Here is a 16314-nt window from a genome sequence, read left to right as displayed (position 1 = left end):
TAGTTAAAGTTTTGAGAGCATGTGCCCTATATATTCTTAAGTTAGTTATTTTTGGTTCACACCAAACTCACTTGGATGATACCTATTCACTTGACAGACTTGAATGCTGAATCTGAGCCATAGGTTTTGAATGCATGATGAAGTTAAGGTTTTTGCGCTGGTTAAAGTTTTTAGTGAAAATGCCCTTTGATAGACAAATCTTATTCGTTCAATTTTTATCAGATTTGAATTATAGATGATGCATCTTGTGATTCTGATGCACTCCACAGGTGTGGATGCTGAACCAAAGCCATAGGTTTTAGATGCTGGACGAGGTTTAGTTTATTTGGAACAGGTCACATATTTGATAGATAATAGTACTATTTCATACTTGCATGGTTGATATAACTATATAAATGAATTGTAGAGCTAGCTCCAGATATAGAACCTGATGTCCATTAACAAAGTACCAGTTATCGGCTAATATTTAAACTAAAGTTGTCGGTGTTATGATACATTATAAACAAAACTTATAAAATTATTCGTTTATTATCATATTGTAATACACCAAATCGTAGACTATTTAATACATAATTGTGCAATCAGGCATTCAACTGTGCTACGAATCTCTTGGAAATTAGTGAATTCCTTATATTTATACATGTTATATGGTGTGAAATTATATGTCAAATCAAAGAAGGGATGTAATAAAAAACACCTGTTGAACTTATTTTTGTGGCAAAATATTACACTTGGGGTACCCCTATTGTATGGATAACTCTTCCTTCATATTCAAGATAAGGAGTTGTTGTTTAGCAGATTAATTGAAAATATATCAGATATGTGCATATAACTTGGATTTTAATTTTTTGATAATTCATGAATAAAATGCCACCTGTTAAAAGTAGTTATACCCCCTCAAGCAAAGTTTAGGGGGGTAAATTGGAATTACCTTGTCCATCTGTCCATCTGTCAGTCTTGTCTGTAGATGCTACTTTGTTCCCCTATAGAATTTTTTACTATGGCATAAAATAGTCTGAAAATCATATATTACATATTACATATGCCAAACACCATCTGAAGATGTGCACCTGCAATTTTTATTAAGATCAGACCAGATTTAATGATTTTATGACAGTTTTCATTTTCCTTACACTATATATAATTGTACACTGATGTTGAAAACTAAGGGAGGTAATCCTTACAAATCTTATTAATTAATTAAAAGTAAACACTCTAAAGCAAAAAAAAAATATATAGAAATACATCCAGATGCAGGTTTTTTGTCATATATGTTTTAAAGTATTCAATCCACTCACAATGCAAAAATTTGGTTGTCAATGATAAATTCTTAGGAACTTACGTGAAGATCAAAGACAAATGTGGCTGAATTCATTTGTCCCAAGAGGGCCATTATCTGAGCCATGATTTAGAAGAAGCAAGTGTTCAGGGGAACCTGATAGCTGTAAATTGGGCAGTGATTTGTGGGTTGTTTTAAAACTGTCTTATTTAAATAAAGTTTCTATCATCATGATCATTATAAGGGAATAAATGACTGCCGTCACAAGGAAAGGGCCCTTAAGGTCAAAATTTCACAAACACATTCAATAATGCACAATAAGTAAGCGTATGCGAGACAGGCCTTTGGTTTCCAAAAAAAAAAAAGATTTCCCAAGAAGAGCATATTTCATCACATACTAGAATGGAAAATGTGGTTTTTATGTTTAATAGCGAATGCATGCAAAAGCAGCATTTTTAGCTCACCTGAGCTGAAAGCTCAAGTGAGCTTTTCTGATCACATTTTGTCTGTCGTCCGTCTGTTTGTCCGTCTGTCCGTCCGTGTTTACGAGAGTGCATGTATTGGGTTCTTTTTATACTTAATTGGTACTAATTGGGTACTTTTTTCTTATTGGGTATACCCAAGAGGAAGTGTCGCTTAATCTACTTAAAATGCCTTAATTGGGTACATGAAAGTTAGTACCCAACAAAACTTAGACATTGCGACTTGTCCAATAAAGTGTCTGAAAAAGTTGCTTCTATGGACGCACCATGTATTCGCTTCTATATCATACTTTCGGAACACTAAATTTAGCTAAGCTGCGGTCATAGTAACTCCCGAGAGTTCCGAAAAGCAACCTCCGTTAATCTTGTTCTTTCAAGCGTTTGATATCACACACAACAACAATGGCGTCTGCAAGGCATAGTGAGCACGAGGTCAAGATCCAAAAAGTAAGTTTCTTGATTTATTCACACTTTAAAAATAAGTCTTGCTTTGATACATTTTGTCAAACATAAGGATATTTTACTTTATTAATCAATTTTGAACTACATTCGGATAATTATAGTAATAAAAGGACTTATGTGTATTTCGAATTTCCTCTGTCTTGATCGTCTTAACATACATTGAATAGCGGATGCCCTTTTTATTGAAAGTAAATTCAATTCAAAACCACCATTGTCCTAGCCTCTGTTTTTTGCAAAGTTAAACCCGAACTTGCTGGACTTCACGCACGAGTGACCTGAGACAATAGACAATACAGTTAAACACTATAGAGAGGCCCAAGGTGAGGGGGTATACACAGCTGTCCTGTTAAATGGGTGATTTGACACCTAATTACTGGTGCAATAATTTGATAAATAACAACTGTATTATCTCCTTGAAATTAGTAGGCCAATTGTACAAGCTAGATTAACACTGAGACATCGTAAGGTTATCTAAAAAATAGAATTAACACAAAAGAATATATTTTATGGAGATAATTTGAAATTTCAACACCGAGGCATCTAAAACCATGATTTGACTAAAGAAACATTTTAATAAAAAACTAGATGTGAAGTTTTCCTATTCTTTTCTAAGCTTTTAAGCTATCGTCAGATTAACCAGAATTTTCTCTGTTTCCCAAAAAACGTAACTACACTTCTTGAAGAATGCAGAAACTTAATTCATAATAAAAGATTGCAATATTGTTTTGCAGATTTTAATGCCACTTGATTTTTAAAAAGTCTAAAATAACAATTTCAATATCCAAATTTCTGTGGTAAAAAGGGTTTAATAATTTTGCCATCAGTTGTCTACTTATTTTCTTTTGACTGAGAAGTGGACAGGCATAGTCTACACTCATGCTATGCCTGTCTACTTCTCAAAAGAGAATATTGTCTACATTATACATGTCCTATGATTCATTACTCAATACAGATGTGTTCAAGTTTACATATAGCCTAAATGAAATAAAGAATTTTTAATGCATTATACTTTAAAACTAGTCAGACTGTTCTAAGGGATGAAAATAAATGTAAATCAATGTAAGAGAGAAAAAAAAATGAAAATAAAATATTGAATAACACTTAATATGTGAATGCAAAAGCAAATCATTTTTTGTACAATAATATTGTTTCATTACAGATATTGAGGTCACATTTGATTACGATGCAAAATTTTCCTTAAAATACGCTTGTTTCCAAGGATTAATGATTTATAATATTACCGCAAAAAAAGGTGCCTCTTTCAAGGTTTTATAATATTTACCGCAGAGAAAAGTGCCCTTTTCACCATTATTTAACATGCCCTTTTCAAATCCTAGATTTAACACTATACCAGGCTATATATTAAAAACTATATTATTTATGAAAGTGAGAAATCGTAAATGTGGATTATGAATTTTTATACTATGCTAACATCTTGTATATTTTTGATGATGAATACACTGTTGGGTAAAATAATATTAATAAATCGCTTGTCCAATTTTTTTGTTGGATATCGTGAATCAGTAAGTCCATTATAAGTATAAATATAGAGATATATTTGCATTTTTATTATGCACAGGTGGATCAACTACCAAGAGAACAAAAGATGTGCTAATTTTAAGGTAAGAGCATATAATGATACGTGCCACATTAAATATTTTACTTTCTGTAGTAAATTGAAGGTAAAGAACATGGCGGTAGCGTGTTGTGAGGACCAAGCTGCTATGATTGTTGGTATCTTACACTTGTAAATTCATGTGTATTTGTGTGTTTGCATTTTAAACTCTAGATTAAATGGCCATAAAGAAACAAGAAGTTTGGTTTCTATGGTTAGAACACTGACAGGTGTACATCAAATAAATAGTGAATGTAACCTTGGCTTGAATATAAGCAGAAGCATGACACAATGATCAAGCCTTATGAAAATTTTTTTAATCGATTTCCTTGTATTTCAGGAGATGCTGTAGCTCTTCTCCTGGATGGGGGTGTTTGGTGGCCAGGAGCATGTTCCTTGACGAAAAAAAGTAAGTGTATGTAATATTTTTTGTGCTTTTTTTCTTATCTTAGAAACATCTTAATGCATGTTATCTTCAAGTGAAAAGCACATTAATTTGCTAATTCAAAAGTTTTGAGAAATGGATTCCTGTATTTAATTTTCTCAATATTTCAGTGTGAATGCAGACAAAGGAAAAAAAATTGTAATGAACATTTTTTTACTGCTTGCTTGTTTACACCATCATAATTATATTCCTTTGATGAACAGTTAGATGTAAACCATTTGTTGTAAAGGTGTTTGAAAATTTGGTTTCTGGAACTTGATAAATTGGGAAAAAAGCACTTTTTAGTTGCAATTAATTGAATAAAACTTTCTTGTAGTGATAGAAGAAGAAGACATACAGGAAGATGAATAAGAGGATACATCTTTTCGAGGAAAGAAAACCTCCTCATCTAGTAAATATATTTTTTCTTCATATCATACCACATGACTGATTTGAGTTAATCTATTATTTCAATTAACTTTTCTAATTTCAAACTCCATCCAAACAGGATATTATCAGTCAAACTTTGTGTGCAAAGTAATTAATTGTAAATGAGGCCAAGTGTGTGTTTCAGTCCTTGTTAAGATATGATTTGAGTTATTTTATTTTCTATCTTTATTTAATTAACATATTTTATGTGACGTACAAATTTGTTTCATTGCAGCATGAATGAAATGGACGGAGGCTGAACTGGAGGAGGTTAAGGAATATTTCAGAGAATGTCTGATCTCGATCACCACTCCAGGAAGAATAACTTGCAATATGTGGATAGAGGAAAGCAGAGCTAATATAATAAGCTATGGGAAACTCTAAAGAAGAAAGTGTGGAGTCTGCCCCCCCCCCCCCCCAAAAAAAAAATAAAAAATAAAACCACCTTGACAGTTTTTGGATCTAAAACCTACAGCAAAACTTAATTATGTAATGATGTTTGTTTTCATCTTCCTCCTTGCTCTTATTACAGTGAATTTTTATTTTTTTAGTTTTGAGACAATTTGTTTTCATTTTCATCACCGTTTACCATACTTTTCACTGAAATTGAATCAATGGTAATTTCTTTTATTGTGAGAAAGACATGCATTGTATCTTTTTAGAAAGGATGTAATCAGTTTGAGAATGTTATCATTCAAAAGTACATTTTCATTTAATTGGACATTTGATGAGAATTTTGTTTGATCAAGTCAAATTATTCCAAGATTGCAATTTATTTAGCAGTATGGTAGTATAAAATTATTTGTAGTATTTTCATGGATTTTATTCATTTGATGAGAACTTCTTTTATTAAAGGAACTGATTGCCAATTTTTGTAACTAAGGACTTGATTTATTTAAGACACCGTTTGCCCTTTGTCATAAATATATCTTTGTATCAAAGCCTAGATTATTATCTTTCTGTGTTTTGAAGACAAAAACAAAAGAAAGTTGACACCTCTTAGTTTGGTAATTACATATACTTTGTGGTAGATGAATTGAAGGTGTGTGGACAAAATATTTTCATTATATTGCTTGAATTTTCTTGAACTGTGGCCATGTTGCAATTATTTAAGATCCATGCTTAGAAAAATTGTTAATTGCTAAATTGTCATTTGCATAACAGCCAGGTAGTTGCAAAATGATGGTACATGTACCTTGACCTATCATAAATTGATATTTGTAAAGGTTTCTAGACCAGATATGTAGTGTTCAAAAAATATTTGAACTATTTAATGCTTATAATGCTTATGAATGCCAATTGTTTTTTGGAAAATAAAAACGAAATGTTAAAATCCGTGAGATTTGCTTCTTGTGATTCAATGTGGTTATAAATTCCTCGTATTTAATTAGGAATCTTCAGTACAAAACAAGGGCTATATAAATGCCCTCTACTGATTGGGTTGTATTCTAATGCAGGAGAACAGATATTGAAGAAAAATGCCGACAGATGTTCCAAATATCTGTTAAGTTATATATCAGTTAAGGAAGATAGTTAACAAAGAGGATTTGGAGAGCCAGGTGTCCAGATCTTGTTGGGTTGTATTTCAATTAGAGAAAAATAGGTTACCTAGAGGATTTGGACCGTGTCCAATTCTTGTTGAGTTGTATTATAGTTAAGGAAGGAAGGTAACCAAGAGGATTTGGACAGGTGTCCAACTTTTAGTGGGTTATATTCAAGTAAAGGAAGAAAGTTAACAAAGAGGATTTGGACAAGTGTCCAACTTTTATTGGGTTGTATTTTAGTATTAAAGGAAGAAAGGTAACCAAGAGGATTTGGACAAGTGTCCGAATTTTGTTGGGTTATATTCCAGTAAAGGAAGAAAGGTAACCAAGAAGATTTGGACAAGTGTCCAACTTTTGTTGGGTTGTATTCTAGTAAAGGAAGAAAGGTAACCAAGAGGATTTGAACAAGTGTCCGACTTTTGTTGGGTTATATTCCAGTAAAGGAAGAAAGGTAACCAAGAAGATTTGGACAAGTGTCCAACTTTTAGTGGGTTGTATTCTAGTAAAGGAAGAAAGGTAACCAAAAAGATTTAGACATGTGTCCAAGTTTTATTGGGTTGTATTCCAGTAAAGGAAGAAAAAGTAACCAAGAGGATTTGGACAAGTGTCCGACTTTTGTTGGGTTGTATTCCAGTAAAGGAAGAAAGATAGCCAGGAGGATTTGGACATGTGTCCGATTCTTTTTGAGTTGTATGCCAGTTAAGGAAGAAAGGTGGCCAAGAACATTTGTACAGGTGCCCAATTATTGTTGGGTTGTATGCCAATTGGAGAAGAAAGGTAGCCAGGAGGATTTGTACAGGTTTCTTATTTCTATTGGGTTGTATTCCATTGAAGGAAGACAGGTAACCAAGAGGATTTGGACAGGTGTCCGATTTTCATTGGGTCGTATTCCAGTTAAGAAAGAAAGATAGCCAGGAGGATTTGGGCAGGTGTCCAATATTTATTAGGTTGCATTCCATTTAAGGAAAACAAGTAATCAAGAAGATTTGGACAGGTTTCTAATTCTTGTTGGGTTATATTTACATTGATAGGATACAGGTAACCAAGAGAAGCTGGACAGGAGTAGAATACTGTGGTTTCATCAATATTCGTTGAATACCAATTTTCAAGGATTTCGTTTTTAAGTTGATCCACGAAATTAAATGTTCATTGAAATGCAATTTCTATTAACATTTTGTATTGATGGGGTCATTGGCCATGAATTTACAAATCCTTGAAACTATGATTTTCACTTTATCCACTAAAATTGATACCCTTGAATATTAATGAAACCACAGTACCTGTTGGCTACTTGTTTGTATCAAATATGAATGGGACTTTATCATAAGACTTGCTTAGTTTTCTTGTAATGAATAACATGCTTTTCAGTAGGAAGCACTTTAAGGTAAATTGTAGAAGGAAATAATATTTTTTTATCTTAGCAAAACAACTTCACAAAAAAATAGTTTGCCTCACATAAAACATTTGCAGTTTTGTCACAATATACCTACAAACAATAAAACAAGCATTAATTTGGAATGAATAAACAAAAATGAAAAATAAATTCAATAAATGTGGACACTTAAATATATTTACCCAATTAGATTAAAACAGTTACAACCCAAAAACTACACTCTCGTATGTACGGTTTTTTCATATCCAATAAGCAATATCCAACAGAACTTGGACTTGACGAACCCAATAAATAGCCTAATGTGTGTCCGTCCGTCCGTCTGTCCGTCCGTCCGTCTGTCCGTCCGTCCGTCTGTAAACTTTTTACATTTTGAACTTCTTCTCTAAAACTGCTTATCCAATTTCAACCAAATTTGGCACAAAGCATCTTTATGGGAGGGCGAATATAAATTGCAGAAATAAAAGTCCGATCTGTTTTCAAAGCGGAGAAAACCTTGAAATTGTAGAAAAAGGGGGGTGCATTTTTTAAAATCTTCTTCTCAAGAACTACCGAGGCAAATTCAACGTAGTTTAGCATATATTATCCTTATGGTAAGGAAAATATAAATTGCAAAAATTAAGGGGTAATTCTGTTTCAAATCTGACTTATTACGAAAATAATAATAAAGGAAAGGCGTGTTTCAATCAGTTTAATAGCTTCGGGCTCGGCATCCGGTAAAATGGGTAGGCAAGACTTGGCCAGGGCAAAACAAAAGATTGGCAGTTATTAATCTTCCAATCTCATTAAAATTTCTGGATATTTGATGGACTTGTATATTTGTATTTGCTGTAAATATTGCTGCAAAATAATGCGTATTTGGAATTGACGATTGCCGATCTGCCCCGCCTTTTATTTTGCCACGGCCCGGGTTTGCATACCGATTTTACCCAGACTCGTATTCCATACTTCTAAAACGAGGTTCTTTGTTTAAAGCAGCCATGACATTATACGAAAAAGGGTCGATCTGACTATGATGAATTTGCTTGTTGTGCAACAGTTCGCGTATGAAGGGAAATTTTGAAACATGCAAAATATATTGGTGCCGATTTTTGTTTTTCAATATTTTTATATTTCATTGCGTTGACAGTTTTCACACATGACGTTAGTGTTCGCTTGTTCTGATTTTCGTTTCGTTTTCATTATTTATGCTTTGTAACCTGGAAACTATCTTCTGTATTTCGTGATTTTTACGTGTTAAATCAAACAGAGACTTCGGTAAATCAAACAGTTAACTGTTTACCTGTGCAAATTAAGCAAAATCTGATGTAGGGGTAGGTGCCTACTGAAATACAATTCATTCTATCGGTAATTCGGCATTATCTTTTGCGTAATGATAGATTAATGCAATAGGTTTTGTTGAGATGCTCGGCATTTTCTCGAGTTTATTCAGTTTAAATAGAGTTTGATATCGCTGACGGAAATATGTAGGTATATACATGTATATATATGATTCATTTCGAAAAAATAAATTGTGTTCTTTATTTGTTATACATGTAGTGCATGTTTCTTGTGTTTAATTGTTTACAATTTCTATTACTAACCATATTTAAGTGTTAAGCTTCGAATTATAAGCAAAATAAAGAGATTTGCTCACAATTCTATGTTTGAACACAGATCTTAAAAACTAAAGATTAAAAAAGTAAAATGGGGGGGGGGGGGGGTCGAAGTTTAACAAATGAATATATAGAGTAAATCTTTAAAAATCTTCTCAGAAACTAATCAGCCAGGAAAGCTAAAACTTGTGTGAAAGCATCATCAGGTAATGTAGATTGAAAGTTGTTTTAAAGTCGTGAAAATAATAACCCCTGGGGGTAGGGTGGGGCTACAATGGGAGATCAAAGTTTAACAAAGGAATATATATAGAGTTAATCTTTAAAAATCTTTTTCTCAGAAACTAATCGGCCAGGAAAGCTGACACTTGTGTGGAAGCATCCTCAGGTAGTGTAGATTCAAAATTGTGAAAATCATGACCCCCGGGGGCAGGGTGGGGCCACAATGGTAGGTCGAAGTTTAACATATGAATATATAAAGTAAATCTTTAAAAATCTTCTTCTCAGAAACTAATCAGCCAGGAAAGCTGACACTTGTGTGGATGCATCCTCAGGTAGTGTAAACTCAAAGTTGTGAAAATCATGACCCCCGGGGGTAGGATGGGGCCACAATGGGGATCGAAGTTTAATGAAGGATAGAGTAAATCTTTAAAAATCTTCTTCTCATAAACTAATTAGCCGGCAAAGCTGAAACTTGTGTGGAAGCATCCTCAGGTAGTGTAGATTCAAAGTTGTTTTAAAGTCGTGAAAATAAAAACCCCTGGGGGTAGGGTGGGGCCACAATGGGGGGTCGAAGTTTAACATATGATTATATAGAGTAAATCTTTAAAAATCTTCTTCTCAGAAACTAATCAGCCAGGAAAGCTGAAACTTGTGTGGAAGCATCCTCAGGTAGTGTAGATTCAAATTTGTGAAAATCATAACCCTGGGGGTAGGTTTGGGCCACAATGGGAGGTCGATGTTTTACATAGGAATAAACAGAGTAACTCTTTAAAAATCTTCTTCTCAGAAACTAATCAGTCAGGAAAGCTGAAACTTGTGTGAAAGCATCCTCAGGTAGTGTAGATTCAAAGTTGTGAAAATAATGATCCCCAGGGGTAGGGTGGGGCCACAGTGGGGGGTCAAAGCTTAACAAAGGAATATATAGGGTAAATCTTTAAAAATCTTCTCAGAAACTAATCAGCCAGATGATTCTTGTTAAGACTTTGGCCCCAGGACAATTCTTTGGCCTCCCGAGAAGGTTCAGAGGTTGATGTACGTTTATATCCCATATATAAACTATTGTTAGGATCTTTTTGAGAACTGCAATACTCAACATATGATATGACTATAAAATCATCCTGTTAGAAAAGGGACTAATGATTATAAACATAAGAATATCCAGGGGAAAATGGATTTTATTGATACAGGATCTACATGTATTGTACATTGTCCAAATAGTTTGTATTATGACTCCATTAAGCTGATTTTATCATACCTATTGTTCCTCAGGTGAGCGATGTGGCCCATGGGCCTCTTGTTTTCACATCATATTTGCAATAAGCCAGTTGAAATATATAAAACATTGATCTCCATTATTCATATATATAAATCATATTCGTTCGGGCATAGCCCTAGTATACTAGATAAGAGGTAAATTTGCTGCATACTCAAAAAAGGAAATGCAGTTGCTATGCAATGAAGTTTATGTGATATTGGATAATTCAAACCTCCCAAAGTTTTTTGGTGTTAATTGTTGACATTGTCTTAATAGCTTAGGAGAAAAGAAAAAAATTCTCATCTAGAAACTGCTTATCAAGCTAGCTGAGAATGCAATGAGTTCTTTTTTAAATATTTCACATTAATCTGAACAAGGTTAAAACAATCTTTTTTTGTATATAAAACTATCAACTGTTTTCACTAAACCATGAACATTTTTTTTCAAAGTGCGTTAATATCGACAATATCAACGCACTTTGAAAAAAAAATATTTTTTTCCAAGTGCGTTGACTTGGTCCCAAAATTAACACACTTTGAAAAAAAAATTTCAAAGTGCGAAATTTTTCAAAGTGCGTTGTAACATACGTGCCTGTGGTGTTTACAGAGCACGGTGTGCTCTGTGGTATTCACATGATCCCAACGGACTCGTCCACTAATCGGCGCGCAAAAACTATGAATGAGACATTATGGCGCGAAGTTTTGCTTTACCATTCACGCAACGGCTGAGATGTGTGAATGAACTCATCCATTGGCAGGGATCCATGTGGAGGGGTTCAAATAAATTTTTTGACATTTGTTTTGTAACAGCTACATACATGTATATTACACTTTGGATCAGATGCTTTGGAAGAAATATATCGAATTAACAAACACACTTGATTAGTAGTTGTTAAATGTAGTAATGTGCATTTAGTAAGACCCGCGAGTTTTGACTCCTTTTTAAGATTAATGAATCGCCCAACTGAACGAAAATCGGGTCGCAACCCGCTTTGGCAATTTAGATCCTCCAGTAAACATTCCAGCTGTATAAATATATATTTGTTTTAATCCAAGCTGATGACTCTCTTGTAATAATGATAATCCACCACCAATTATTACTTACATTGTATCGTAATAGGCAATATGTTACAACTTGTTGCAAAGACCCCCTCCCCCTACCCCCTTTTTTCACCATTCAAATATGGTGGAATGCTGATCTATTTTTAAATCAGGATTATACACGTGCACTGCATGGGGAACATCCCTTTTACTTGAAAACTCTTGCTCGCTGGATTTAATACATCCCATATAACATTTTCATCAATTGTGAATGTAAATGCTGACACCTTAAACATGCATCGGTTAATCTTTATTGTAAAATATCATGATATTGCTTGATCCCATTGTCTGCACTGTTTCGGAGAATGTAACTTTTAAACCTTAGATATGCCTGACATCAGGCAATAAATTGATAAAGTGACCCTATAGGGCATTTATGTATTACAATTAAGATTTAAAATCATTCTCATGATTGTAGACATAGTGTTTTGGCAATTTTGAAATTGTTATATTAAATTCTCCTTTTTACATTTAAATAATAAAAGTTTGCGGATTATGATAAATGTTTTGCGAGGTTTATCCAAGGTAAAAAAATGCAAGCTCATTATAGAAAATCATAGTCTTGTGGGATCAATTTTCTGGGGTATGGAGTTACATTGTACCATAAAAGAAAGTTAGGAAAACTAATCTGTCAAGACTCACATAAGAAACATGTTAAAGGTTTTATCATGTGTTTATCCACAGAACTTTGCATGGCTATTTTCATTTACTGCAAAGGGAATTACTGTCGCTGTGTTTTTTTCTCTTTAACAAATGAAAAGATATTAGATTTTTTGGCAAAATATTGCATATAAAGTATATAAACTAATATGTGTGTACTGTTGTCATAAATGAAAATGAATTTGTTAGCATAATGGATGCTAATATTGTTTTCTTTGCCTTTTATACCAAAACGCAACATTAGTATAGTCATTTAAAATTCACTTTTTTTTTCACTTGACTCAGGTAACCAATTGCAATTGGTTTCTATCCATTATCATGGGGTGTTGCTAAAACGCGGAAAGGAAAGCGGAGCGGAAAACTTAAAACACAAAAAAGATTATCGCTTAAATATTACCATAAATCTGGAAATTTTTACCGTAGATAAAGTTTTAGCAAATTTGCGTGTGATCTGCATTTGCAATTTTTTTCTTCCTAAAAGTTATTCAACAATTTAAAAAAAGTAAATAAAATTTTTGCTGAAGGTTATCTACTTTTTCTATATGAACAGGTGTCCATAAGTAGTAGTCATTTAAATTTTTTTTTTATATAACCAGGTAATTACCCCTATAACCCCGCGTGCTGAGAAGGGCTTCACTCACAATTGATACCTTCGATTAACTGACATCATTATGTCTATCTTAAATGAACATATATACTGATGACATGCATGCATGATTTATACATACATTTTACTTTTAGAATAAGATTTTTAAAGATTTGGTTTTCTCTCCCCATATTGTGACCGTACCCTATCCCCAGAAATCATTATTTGAAGTTACCAAATACTTCTATTTTCATATTTAAAAAAAAAATTAAAATCATCAAATCTTCCTAAATAATGCATCTTAGACCTAGAACAATCTACATTTAAAATTCACCAGAACACAGCTATTTGTTTTAAATCAGCTTGGCAGAAGGCTCAAAGATCAGTTGAGTTTTTCACATTTTCATACTTTTCCTAGGAGCCATTGATCAGCATCCAATCTAGATATCAATCAAAAAAGACTTTTTGTTTTATCTTTCAATATAGTAAAAAGAGTTCTTGACAATACAGTTGTATGTTCTTCACAAGCACTAACTTACTTGTCATTTTTTTTTGCAGTCAACGATAAACATAATTTTTGATCGTGTTGGTAAAGTTGACCCTGTTACAAGAGGAATAGAAATAGCTGTCAACTACATTGGAATTCAATTTGATGTAAGTGTTTCCTATCAATTTATACATTTAACCTTAGATAAAGAGCTCTCTACTTTAATAACATGATCTTACCTAATAGTATATGCTGTAACCAATATAGTAATTCGTGTTCAGTAATGACGCTTTCAAATTGGTCCATATTACAACTGCAAGTTGCAACAAAGATTCTGATTTGCACAATTCTATAAGCCTGCTCCTTTATCAATTTCCTCTGCATGAAAACAGAATACTGTTCATGAACATATGAACATTTTGTTAGAGACAATGAAAGAAATCAAAATGTAAAAAGCCTGAAGAAAAGACCCCAAAAAAGTCATGACTGTTATTCCATTTATCAAATGCACTGACAGTATATTGTAATAGAATACAACTGACATGGACAATGTACCTTTTATATAAACAATAATTTGAGGTATTTATTTGCCTTTTGAGAACTACTCAGCTATACACGTCATCAATGCTAAATATTAGGAATAGATATTGCACACACAGTTAACACTTCATAAGATAAAACACTAAAACATCTCATTGGCCGATGGCCTTGAAACTTTTTTGTAGCAGATGGCCTTGTGTGATTGGCCAATGGCCTTGGAAATGAAGAAGGCCGATGGCCTTATGCATGTATTTGTGGCAGATGGCCTTGATACCAAATGTACCATGTATGCTAAAAATGCAATTTCTTTGGGGTTGAATAACACATGACATAATTACTCATGTGTGGAATGCCCAAAATGAAGGTAGCACAAACAACATATGCTTATTTACTCATGTGTGAAATACCTAAAATAAAGGTATCACAAACAGATAATTGATGTGTTTGAGGTAGCTGAGAGTCCCCAAAAGAAATTGAATTACCCCCATCGGTGTGTTCTCCGAACGCCTACTCCTCAATTAAAAATAATAATTGGTCAAGGCAATTATGGGGCCCTCTAAGGGGACACAGGTAGCATTGTGAATATCAAAATCGAAAAAATAATTTTTGACCAAAATCGTGACCATGTCCCTTTAACAAACATTTGCAAAATTTTACGGTTATTTCCAATATAACAAATTTACGGATATTGCAAACTGATTTTGAGTCCAGTAATGGTGAATATTAACGAAATTTAACACTTTTATAACGAATTACTTAACAGCTTAAAAAGTTTTCATTACCTACCTCTTAGCATAATAGTTTGAACTTTCAGATAAATTCTTCAATTCACAATCAGATTATTAAAGATATCAAAAAAGTGTATTTCTAATCTAACCCTTAATTAGAAAAAAATGTAGTCTGGTGAAAGAAAACATGTATATAGTGAATTTGCTATAGGTAGTATTGCGAATTACGGATATAACGAAGTAAATCCATTGGTCCCTAGGACTTCGCTATAACCGAGTTTTACTGGACATATCTTATAAAAGTTATGAAACAATCCATATCAGTACAATAATTGCAAGAAAATACTATGTATGGTTTTAGAAAGAAACACTTTGTATTATACATTAGTTATGATTTGAACACAGCATTAAAGTGAGAAAAAACCATATATACAAAGCTTATAGAACAATAAAAAAAACACTGTAAAGTATACACATGTTTTAAGTTGAATGCACAATAAAATGAGAGAAACAAACAAAATTTATATAGAGCTTATAAATCATTCCATATCAGTATGACATGTATAATATGTAATTGCAAAGAAAACACTGTTATTTTAATATCTATATTGCACATTAGTTAAGATTTTGACACCATTGAACTGCATATGGAATATCACATTCTTTGTAATTATGAGTGAGGATTTTGACACAATTGAACTGCATATGGAATATCAGATCCTTGGGAATTACAGAAACAGTTTTCCATTTGTAATCGACATGGATTTTTTTTATTTATTATCACAATGAATGACTTGGTGCACAATGTGTCATCTGTACGGATGTAACGGTTATAGCAGTCAGACTTCCATCTTCCCAACATTTTATCATGTTGTCATTACCGGATGCAGCGGATGTGGCAGCCCCGATTCTGAGGGAATGTCCATTGCACTTTTCATCTCTGTTTGCCAATGTGTTGAGTAGTTGATGTTTACTGATGAAGAAATTTCTAGTCAACGGTCGAGTTTCATTTTCTTTAATGAAAAGTGCGGGAGATATACCTCCGGTCCTGAGATATTAAAGATTTTATGTTTTTGCTTGTGCCTTATTTAACGGCCACAGTGCCCTTTTTATATTCGAACGTCCGCTGTCACTTCCAGTCGTCACTGGAAGGAAATGAAAGACCTTAATTATTCTTTTTTTTTAAATTGAATTTTTTAAAATGTTTTTATTCGATATACACGTTCTCAAAACTTCTGAATCTGAAATTTGTTTTAAAATCAATCCATGCACTTTCAAGATTTTGGGCTTCAATGTCTTGAAGCGAGAGTCCACGTAGCTCAGTCGTTAGAGTAGTGGACTTGTGCCCAGGCGACCCAGGTTCAGTCCCCAAGTGCCGAATGTGTTTTCTCTCTTAATCGTGTTTTGTTTAACGATTTTATCTTTAAAATGATGGATTTGAATGTTTTTTGCGAGGCCCCTTAGGTCCACTCAGAAAATAAAAAAGCAATGTTAAACCGAATGCTATGGGGAAAATTCA

General features: G+C 33.2%; 1 protein-coding gene and 1 long non-coding RNA gene across 9 annotated transcripts in view; both read left to right on the top strand.

Moving 5' to 3' along the window:
- LOC105341203 (Golgi pH regulator) overlaps positions 1 to 16314 on the top strand; it is a 221285-nt gene that overhangs the window by 155858 nt on the left and 49113 nt on the right. For all 7 annotated transcript variants that reach the window (XR_004596369.2, XM_034447653.2, XM_034447652.2 and 4 more), the window contains one exon: positions 13599 to 13694. Coding sequence is in view for 6 of the 7 variants with exons in the window: in XM_034447653.2 (XP_034303544.1) it covers positions 13599 to 13694 (96 nt within the window). In the remaining variant the exon portion in view is untranslated. The remainder of the gene's footprint in view (positions 1 to 13598; positions 13695 to 16314) is intronic.
- LOC136272966 (uncharacterized) lies at positions 1785 to 5104 on the top strand. 2 transcript variants are annotated; one of them, XR_010711060.1, is made up of 5 exons: positions 1785 to 2208; positions 3803 to 3845; positions 4179 to 4253; positions 4600 to 4674; positions 4927 to 5104. It is a non-coding gene; the product is annotated as an uncharacterized lncRNA (long non-coding RNA). The 2 variants fall into 2 exon arrangements; XR_010711059.1 differs by having other exon boundaries at positions 1786 to 2208; positions 4179 to 4247.

Source organism: Magallana gigas, chromosome 2, assembly GCF_963853765.1.
Source record: "Magallana gigas chromosome 2, xbMagGiga1.1, whole genome shotgun sequence".
In the NCBI taxonomy this organism is placed as follows: domain Eukaryota; kingdom Metazoa; phylum Mollusca; class Bivalvia; order Ostreida; family Ostreidae; genus Magallana; species Magallana gigas.
This window is presented reverse-complemented; position numbering and strand designations above follow the sequence as displayed.